The 10510-nt window shown below is 34.2% G+C and overlaps 1 protein-coding gene across 2 annotated transcripts in view; it reads right to left on the bottom strand.

Moving 5' to 3' along the window:
* LOC102597093 (cytosolic purine 5'-nucleotidase) overlaps positions 1-8352 on the bottom strand; it is an 11164-nt gene extending 2812 nt beyond the window's left edge. Inside the window, exons 1-13 of one of the 2 annotated variants that reach the window (XM_006349816.2) lie at positions 7848-8352; positions 7013-7107; positions 6132-6251; positions 5469-5558; positions 5280-5395; positions 4896-4995; positions 4292-4363; positions 4169-4216; positions 4016-4093; positions 3690-3809; positions 3342-3447; positions 788-951; positions 258-392 (exon numbers count right to left, since the gene is read on the bottom strand). In XM_006349816.2, the coding sequence (XP_006349878.1) occupies positions 258-392; positions 788-951; positions 3342-3447; positions 3690-3809; positions 4016-4093; positions 4169-4216; positions 4292-4363; positions 4896-4995; positions 5280-5395; positions 5469-5558; positions 6132-6251; positions 7013-7107; positions 7848-8133 (1530 nt within the window). In that variant the 5' untranslated portion in view covers positions 8134-8352. Of the gene's footprint in view, positions 1-257; positions 393-787; positions 952-3341; positions 3448-3689; positions 3810-4015; positions 4094-4168; positions 4217-4291; positions 4364-4895; positions 4996-5279; positions 5396-5468; positions 5559-6131; positions 6252-7012; positions 7108-7609; positions 7709-7847 lie in introns of those variants that run through there. The other variant, XM_015309772.1, reaches the window with a different exon arrangement.
* Between the last annotated feature and the right edge of the window lie 2158 nt (positions 8353-10510).

The following is a 10510-nucleotide window of genomic DNA, read 5'->3' as shown; positions in this document are numbered from 1 at the left end:
CCCAACAAGAGCAATCCACAAGGAAAGTGCTAAACACCTTCAATGAGTATGTTATACAATATCAAGAGTTAATGGATTATTCTTTGCACTTAATTTGCATAATTCCAGGCAATATGTCAATAACTACTTATTAATTCCTCGGTGAATATTAGATTGAAGATACTACTGCAACCATGAAACAGGAGGAAGAATATTTTAATTGAAGTTTAATCTACAGAAATGCAAGAATATGCATATGCTAGAACTAGTACACTTACCTGTGCAGGACGTCCCTCGGTCCTCCTCTGAAGAGCAAGCCGAAGTTGGTTAAAGAGATCACCTAAAACCTCTTTTTTATTGATAAGATCTATCAAAGTAGCTCTCTCTTCTTGACTATGAATTAACGCATTATACTGCAGAACAAGAATAAAAGGCATCATATGCAGCAGTCTTACAGAACAAAATTGTCAAAGAGCCATCACTAATTCACTATGATTCGTTTTTTGCTAAATCTATAACTCTTCATTACTGGTACGTGTAAGGTGGAAACAATGAAGTCTCTTTAGGGTGGTGGGGGGGAGGGGGGAAGCAGAGAAGTCGAAAAATGAACCAAACAATGATAGTTCTAAAATGGCTCCAAGGCACAAAGATGAAAACAAGAACTGGATCATAACAAAATCCAAAGCAGGTAGACACTAAACTCCAAAGGTCATGACGGAACGGAACCCCCCAAATCCAACTAACGGAGCAAAAAGAAGCAAATAAACAATTGTAATCCATTCCAGAGACCTGATGAAGATTAACTAACCTCCTCTTCTAGTTCTCGACAAATCAAAGCAGTTCTCCATCGTAGATGAACTTTGGATTGGCTTACATCAGTATATATATGATCACCGACATATAAGATTTCATCTCCATGAACATTGAGCGAACTCTCAATCATCTGAGCGCTTCCTCCAGAGTATAATCCACCTATAAGAAAATTATTAGCTGCTGCTTAGAATGGACAAGTCCTATCCATGCTCAAAAGAAAATATGAAATGTCATTAATGACCAAATGTGATGGTGATCGCTGGAGAAAACTCCTCACAAATGAAAATTCAAAGAAGCCTAACACCCACAAAATTCTGATCCTAAATTAAAAGCAAGAAATGTCAGATGTATTTCAAGCACAAAGAGAAATGTACATCCACAAATATAACATCATTTTTGCATGACGCAGTTGGAGAATGTTCTATTATATTATTTTTCCTTCATCTTTTTTTTTTTGGAGTCTAAATACATTGTTAGGGTCATTTGTTGCGCTATCGGGCCAGTTATTATGGGCACTGCAATGTGCTTTATTAGTTTTTATGGCAGCCCATTATCGAGAACTTGGTCAGCATGCTTCTCCAATGAGAAGATAACTACACCAGGAACATTGCTTAACCCCCAGGCAAATCTTTAGCAGCAGAATTGTTTACCATGAATCCACCAAAAGTTTACTGGGGGATACCATTGTAGTTGTTGCCTTATCAAGAGAATGCCACTTAAAATCCTCAATTTTCAGAGTCCTCTAGAAACTTTAAAGGGTGAGTATTAATATATTGCTCCTCCGAAGGTGTTTGGGTGTGTCTGCTTTGTTCACACTAGGAATTCTGAGAAACTTGATCCTAGGGCCCTTAAATGTGTCTTTATTGGATATTCTCCTACACATAAAGGGTACAAATGCTATCATCCTCCCTCCAAGAGATCCTTTGTCAGCATGGATTCTTTCAAGAGTTTGAGCTCTATTTGAATATTACATCATTACCTCTTCGTTGGAAGAGTAACAAAAGAATAGATAATTCTCCCTAGTTTCTGGAAGAAGAATTCAAGGGGAGACTGTTGGGTGTTTGGATGACTTGATTTGATAATTTACTCCAGACAAAGCCATTAGTATACAGAAACTAAAGATGAAATGTTTAGGCTTTTCTTTTTTTGGTGTAAACATAGCTTAATGGAAGAGTTAGAATCAATTTATGTTGTACTAGATTCCTTATGAGAAGATTAAGGACTAGGAGCTTATTTTTTGCTCATCTGGATGTAAATATGGGGGACTACACACCCTTTATGTAGTTTGTTATGAATACACAAAAACGTTACCTGTAAAAAAAAATAGAGCATAGAAAGACATTATGCGAGTCTCTCTCACACTAGACCAAGACATAGCCTATGAAGTCAGCTTGATGAGGAGAGACATCAAAGGCTGGTCGGAAGACTCGTTTGTCTCTCTCATACTAGACCAGACATAGCCTATGAAGTCAGCTTGGCCAGTCGGTTCATGCATGATCCCCAAGATCCTCATATGAAAGTTGTCTTTCACATTTTACAGTATCTGAAATCAGCTCCAAGAAAAGGTTTGCATTTCTCTAAACAAGGTCACTTCCCAATAGAACTAGATGAAGTCTACATCTGGTTATTGTACACTCGTAGGAGGAAACCTAGTTACTTGGAGAAGTAAGAAGAAAAGTGTAGTTGCAATATAAAGTCTGGAAGCAGAATATAGAGCTATGGACCAAGGTGCTTGTGAGCTTCTTTAGCTACTAAAATTACTAAAAAAATTGAGATTGTCTGAAGAAAGGGAACTTTCCTTGTACTGCGACAACAGAGTTTAGTATAGTTAAGAATCCTATTCAGCATGATCGAACAAAACATACTGGCATTACATCAAAGAGAAAGTTATTAGTGGACCCTTGAGTTTACTTTATGTACCGTTAGAAAAACAGCTAGCGGATGTGCTTACAAAAAACCTCAGCCAAAAGACTTGTCATACTTTGGTTTGCAAGTTGGGCATGTACGACATCTTTGCTCCAACTTGAGGAGGGTGTTGATTGTGTATTATATTTAGCATGATTTGAGGAGACTCCGTTTTTTCTTTTCCTAGCGTAATTATAGGAAAAATATATTTCTATTGTCTTTCCTTAATTAGTTAGGACCATTTGTATAAATACCCCTTCTCATGGTATGTAAAGACATACTGAAATATGAAAGAAGCCTTTTCTTCTTCTCAAATTTTACATAAGATAAACCACAAGTTTAGTAATTTGCAACAGGTTAGAAAATACTTCCATGGTATTACTTGCACCAACTCTAAGGACGATCTTAGCAGATACAGTGACCTTTTAAGTCGAACTTTCAAAATACATATATCTCAATAAGATGACATTTTTTATTGAAAGAAATAAAAAAAGAGTTTCACGTTTAACTAACCATATACAAAGACGGCAAAAAACGTTGAAAAAATAAATTGTGCTAGAATGAGACAGGAGGAGAAGACGAGTTTCATTTACTTATCCAAAATAGGGATGACTTTCATATCATCAGTTTAGAAGTTTAATCACCTGGGCGAGCTTTAAAACAAGGACGCATCAGACCTTCACCAGTCACCACTTCATACATTGGGTGGGCCATTTGGAAGAATTCTGGCTTCCTAGCTGAGACTATAACCTGTATTGGGTAAAGAAGGAAAATACATTTGGTTATGGAGCCATTTAACAATTAACACTTCACTGAGAAATTTAAATTTGTAGGAAGCAATAAAGGAGTCAATAGTTAGCCATCAAATTCTAACAATGACATTTGGCATTGACAAAATTATCTTTTATATAAACTTCTCTTCAAAAGCATTACACTATGAGATAAAGACTTTAATGATTAGCTATTATCAAAATCCTGTTCTGCTTACTCACCATCTCAAATAGATCTCGCCAGCTCATATCATTGGGAAGGTACCGATTGAATGAATGCTGCATCATTTTGTCTGTGTAATGATAATCTGAATTTGTAATCAGTAAGAGCCTCTTCCCAGCCTGATAAAACATGAAATGTTAGATGCTGAATCGACCATCATTTTTTGATAGGGGCTTAATAAATCTTAATAAGAAATTGGACAACTTATCTCCCAATTGATGTCCTATTGGACTTCTACACTTGCTATGCTAAATTCATTAAGATTATTTATGCAAGGCTCTAAAGAGACTGTGATAATCAATCAAATGGATAGAGTTAGAAATACCTCCTTTTGATCCAATAATGCCAAAGGTAGCTCAGGATCAGGTTCCACAAATAATTCAGGCTTGGACATTATCTCACTCTGCATGGGTGAAATAGTTTAGAGTGATATTTGCAGCTCCCGGCATGTGAAGCAATGGATCAATGAAACACATACCTTCAGCTGGCCTTCTACATGTGCCCTGAAGAGTGCCTTACCGACAGCCTAAATAGAATACAAAAAGGTTGGCAAACTCAAGGTTCACATCACAATCCATTCACACACAGCATCCAACCATACCTTGTAAAGCCCTCTATACTCATTTGGACAGAGATCTGGTCCTATTACTCCTTTATCCAGCCTATCTACCAACTGCAAAAGAGACATGTCTAGGATATAGGGCAAGTGCAGAAGAAGCAATATTACATTCTTTTTAGTTGAAACCTCAGGTGTTCAATAAATTTATGCAATTCAAATATCATCATTAATCAGAAACAAGCAACTGGATGAACCGTTCTGTCCAAATAAATTAAGCAAAATATCAGCCTCTACAGAAAGGAGTAGACAACTATCTATAAATTTGGTTAAAGAGAACCACTTCAGTAATAAAGCATCTACTTCTTATGATCAAGAGAACCTAAAACAACTAGAAAATAGATAACCAAAATGTCTCAACCTAAAGAAAGAAACAAAACAATAATAATGAAACCCACAAGTCACAACCTACTAAATCAGTACATCTTATTTTAACAAGGAAAGAAACTGCATTAAGAAGAGATAGAAGTCATACAAATCCCTTCACAAGAAAAAAAAAAACTAACAAATGTATATGACAAACATGAAGAAATAATGTCTTTTAGTATCGAGTCATGGCATGTATACTGAGGGAGGCCAAGTGATCTACCTGCATATACGCCACTGCTTCTGAAACTGAGAATAGTGTATTGAGGAACTCCCATTTACTCTCCTTACGCAGATCAACCAGTTCTCTTCCATAGATCTCACTTCCAAACATAGAAAATATGAGACACTAACCAAAACATTACCCAATTTTCCAGAGCACATAAAAATGTAGAACATTCATTCAAATTTTCATGGAGCAAATAAAACTTTTGGCTGTGTAGTGTAGTCTGCACCCATCAACCAAAGATTTACATGAAGCAAATAGATTTAAAGCTTCTATTTCCCAATTTGCAAAGCAACGTTTTGTGGACGATCTTTGCTAGAATTACGGTTATATGGATCAATATTTTGAGCTGACAAGTAGACACAAAAGCCCAAGCCATACCTCACTTCTCGAGTTGAAAGCATTCTTGTTCCATGCATTGCCCTCTTGATATATCCAAATCTGTCAGCTTTAACCAGGTTACCTTTCTCTTTGTCTATTACAAGACCTCTTATCACCTGTTTTATAATGAAATGTCCTCAAATGGGTATTAAGATAAACCATTAGCATGATCACATGGTCAGACTATACCAGATCAGGGTCAAATGCAAGCCCATCCACAGGGAAACCCACATTTCTCAGATTCTCCATGCAGTAATCATAAGCCCTTCCTTCCCAGGCCTGTAAATTATGGACTTAATCATACTACACTAGTAACATATGCCAAATACAAAAACAATTTAAAGCTCCTCAAGGGACAACAAAAAGAATATACAAGACAGCAACGTATTTTAAATTTAAACATCTAAATGCTAGTCGGTCATGGCACTTCCAACAACAATCTAAGAGAATAAAACTCGAAAAAAAATTGCAACTCAAAAAAAAAGATAAATGAATTTGGGGCAAATAGAGTACTTTCTCTTTTTTGATAACGCATATAAAGCACTTTTTCTTATCATCAGAATTTAATCCTCTTAACACATAAATGAAATAAGAGCTTCATCAGGCACCAAGATAAAAGGATTAGTAACAGAGAAAACATATATATGGATAAAAACTGCCTACGCTGCCTTATAGGATTAGTTCCCTGCTATGGCACAACATCGTCATATGCAATTCAACAATCAATCAAACAATAGATGTGGTGGCAAATGAAAGAAATAAATATGTAAGCAATGAACATTAGCCTCAATTTGTAACAAAGAAAACATGAGCTAATAGTTTACATCACATGAAACAAGAACTAAAAGGTACCATCACGTTATAGTGCATCAGTGTATAGTCCATATCATATCCAATTGCACTGATTGATCGTAGATTTAATGTGCGGCTGCAAAATATGCCACGTGGCGAATGTCGAGCATTATATGGAACCTGCACATTATGTGAGTTAGAAATTTGCTAAGATTTACATGCCAATGCCAATACTGCTTCTAAAATAAGAGGCTATAAATCTTCAGTGAGTTTAAGCATCAGAGATGCTACATAAACACTGCAAGAAGATAGCCATTAATAAGATGCTAAGATTCCATGACTTTTCTCACTTCATGCTGTAAAGCATTTCAATGAGTATAGAGTGCAGACCCACCCCCACCCCCCACCCACGATCTGGCCATCTTTTCATTTCCTTTAGGCTTTAACCCTTCTCCTTCAGTTATTTATCTTGGCAACTAAAATAGAACCTTTTCAAAGCTTTTAAAGAAGAACAATTCACATTTTTGGTTACATATTGAACTGATAAAAACATACAGCCTCTTCTCCCTTCTTTTTTCTTTTATATTCCAATTTTTATTTCTATTACACTCAAATATAAGTTGAGTATAATAGAAGAGATAAGCTCTATCCTTTTAAAATGCTGAAGTGTTGACAAGGAAAAATAGCCCAAAGGGAGAAAATGAGAAAAGTAAAAGTGAATGGACATGCAAGGACAGACATATTCTCCATCACTCAAGGATGAAAGGAAGACAACGTGAGGGGCAGATGATCGACACTGTTTTGGAGCAACATGGGATACACAAGTTCTCTGACACTGAGCAAAAGCATTTAGCCAATGTCAGAAATTTCAGCAAGTGATACACACATCAAAATGCCAACTTGATAAATGCAATACAAAGACAAGTTCACTATTAAAGTACCGGAATGCCCAAGTGTTGAAGCAAGTTCTCTGCTTCTTGAGCTTCCATCTTTGCCACCTCCTCAACAGGGCCTTGCAATGCCTTGCCATCAATTCCTGCATCGTTTGTAGCAAAAATGGTAAGGAACTGCCAAGTTCAAAACATAATACTTAAACAACACAATACTATATGCATCAAAGTTTAATTTGGATATTCAATTTCATTCATTAAAACCAAAACTTCAGCTATCATAAAAATCCACCTTTTGTTTTTCTCAAATGCAAGTGATCAACAAAACTTTTATTTTTCCAATGCATGTGATTACTAAACATTCACCATTTCTTCCATTTTATCTCGGTGATTGACTTGACACAAAGTTAAGTGGCTGAAACATTAGTTTGATCAAGAAAATCAAAATCAAAATATAAAATTCAAATAGTTAAATGAATTTGAATTCTTGAAAGTTACCTACAAAAATATTATTAGTGGAACCAAACTGGAAAGAGCATCATATAAACTGGAAGACATGCTCAGGGCAGGAGGGAATATTTGAATAACCGTAATAATCACTCTAAAAGCTAAGCCTTTTTTTATAATTAAGCTATTAGCAACACTTACTTAACTACTCAGAACCAATTCAAAAGCTCAACCAAAGTACTTAACAGGCCAAAATCCTCTCTTTTTAATTTGGGAGTCCGGAAAATGACAAACCAAATTCGTACTCAGTTCATCGAACAAACGAGCACCACTGTTTGTATTCCACTCCACTAAAAATATGCCAAGGAAAAACAGGAAATATCACCAACCCCACATCCCAGGGGCAACATATGAACTCAAAATTGGGAATGTAATGTACCAAAATTGAGATTCAAATCGCCTTTTGTGCTTTCGCCAAGGTAATCCACTTCAGAGGTTGTGGAAGAAGTGACAACAGAAAACACATCCTCTCCAGGAGGAACCGATGTAGTGGCGCTACAGCGACAGGAGGAGAATCCACTCACTCGATTATACGAAACAGATGAACGGAACACCAATGCACCATCGAGTTTCTGGGTACTTGAGAATACGGCCGGACTTCTACTAGTACTATTTGGTATACTCATACAGCTTGCTACAGCTTGGCAAACTGTCGAACAGCTCATGTGCGTGGATTTTTGTGTGTATTTCTTCCGGTTTGCCGGTGGTTGAAGTTGAATTCTACCACTAGCCGGTACTTCCGTCGCCGGTACGTTCGCCGCCGGGAAATGACGTGTATACTTTACTAAAATTCTATCGACCAATGATCGCAAAAGTTGAGTCTTTTTCCCCTTTTCTCTATTTGTCAAAAGGTTGACACTATTTTTTAAAGATTTTTTTGAAAATATTTTAAAACCAAAACCAAACATCACCTAGGGTTCAACTTAGATTTGGTAAATGACTCAAATGCCCTTTTAGAAATAGCATTCGAAACCGGAACTATTGTTTCGTGCACCTAGACTAATTTTAGAGGATATATGTTATTTCTCACCAAGTAAAAGATACCGATTACTCTATCCACTAAGATTACATACTATAATACTAGATTTAATATTATTTTAAATCTAATAATATTAAACATATCATATAGAATATCAAAATTATTATATTACTGAATATAAAAAGTGAGATACTTTCTCAAATACATCAAACGAGAAATAGAACACGTGAATTTAAATATACGAACTATAACCCAATTATTTAGTAAGAAATTTAAATAAATCTTGATAACCACTAAATATTAGTATTTTTTTCACTATAAAAGGATGATTAATGTAATTCAGCTTAAAAAATGCGAGAGAAAAAATAGACTATCACCCATCAAACTTTAGTTGATTGCACAAAATTTCAATTATTCTTATTCTATGTGATTAGTCTACTTACATATGTTGAAACTAACTTATACACAGAGGCGGAGTCAAGATTAAAAATTAAAAATCTAAAAGAGAGGATGGTTCAGAGCGGTTCGGATTAAGGGTGGTTCGAACCCAAAACTCTAGCATTTTATAGTTATTTCTTTACCACTGAACCGAGTTTAAAAGTTAATATATATTTATATTTATTTAATTTTCTAGTAAAAATACAGGATCTACGAAAAAGCTATTGAGTTGGTCCGAGCCCACAAATCCCCACCTAACTCTGCCTCTACTCATACACAATTATTGCAAAAATAAAATAAAATAGTAACATACCTTTAGTCATGATTGATTTTGTAAGAGTGGAAAATCTCCTTTGATTTATCTTCAATTTGCCAAATTGATGGATATTATAGGCATTCATATAGATTGGCTGGCAACTCTTAGCAAAAATCTTTACATTAGTCATTTTTTTGAAGGTTGATTGAGCACTCCTAACAAAGTTTTTAACTTATATTTAGAGAAAAAAATGATTTGATTTTGACACTCCTAGCAAAAAATTTAACTTATGTATAGGGAAAAAAATATAATTAGATTTTGTAAATATAATATAGATTCTTGAAATTTATATATATTTATCTATAAGGTTTTAATTTGTACTTTAACTAGTGAACTAATTCGTATTTTGGCGCTGATTAATCTTTCAATTCAATTATATTTTAAAAGCTCTTAATTGTCAAAGTCAAATATTTTAATCTTTCACCAAATATATATTAATGCTTCATTTATATATTCTTCTATGATTTTTTATCACTTTAAATTTTTTTAGTCTTCTATAAATACTTGTGTGGTGTAGTTATAAGTGAAGAAAATAATTAATTATTTTTCTTAGTAGGAAGTAAAGAAAGAAAAGCATTTCAAGAGATTTTGTATCTATTTTTGTGTATATTATATATTTATTTATTTTTAAATCTAAATGTTTTAAGAAAAAGAACCATAAATGCATGTATAAATATACTTATCAAAAGAAAAAAAACCCACAAATAGCATTGTCCATATCATATTTTCTGAATATTGAGAATAAATGAACCACAAGAACATTACTGTACTCTTCAATAAGATTTCTTTTTAAAGTTGATGTGTTGAAGGACCACTTCTTCAAATAAAAGTACTTGTTTATCTTTTTTACAATTACTTTTAATAAATAAGATAAAGTAAATCAATAGGAAGAAAAATTCAAAAAAGAAAAGAAATAGATAAATAAAATTTATAATTTTTAAGAGGTGCTTACGTAAATATGTATATACCTTTGCATAAATGTTAATCGACATAGTAAAAAAAAAATAGAACAACGCTTCTAACCAATAACTAAGATTAAGATATATATATATATATATACTAGATAATGTTGTCCGTGCTATGCACAGGCCCAATAATATAAATGGTATGTTTTGGGGCTAATAACCGAGTTTTTGAAGCGATTGTTTGTGTGGATAAAGGAATAAGTTTTTTAATCACAAACCTGTACTTTCTTTGACGCTATTTAAGGCATAATAAGACTACCCACATACAACATTTTTGAAATATTTTATGTTGTCAATTATCATGATTTATAGTATTTTTACGCAATTTTTAAATATAAAAAAAA

The sequence above is a fragment of the Solanum tuberosum genome, unplaced genomic scaffold, assembly GCF_000226075.1.
Source record: "Solanum tuberosum cultivar DM 1-3 516 R44 unplaced genomic scaffold, SolTub_3.0 scf00114, whole genome shotgun sequence".
NCBI classification, from domain to species: Eukaryota; Viridiplantae; Streptophyta; class Magnoliopsida; order Solanales; family Solanaceae; genus Solanum; species Solanum tuberosum.
The sequence above is the reverse complement of the archived record's forward strand: the minus strand, read 5'-3'. Positions and strand labels throughout refer to the sequence as shown.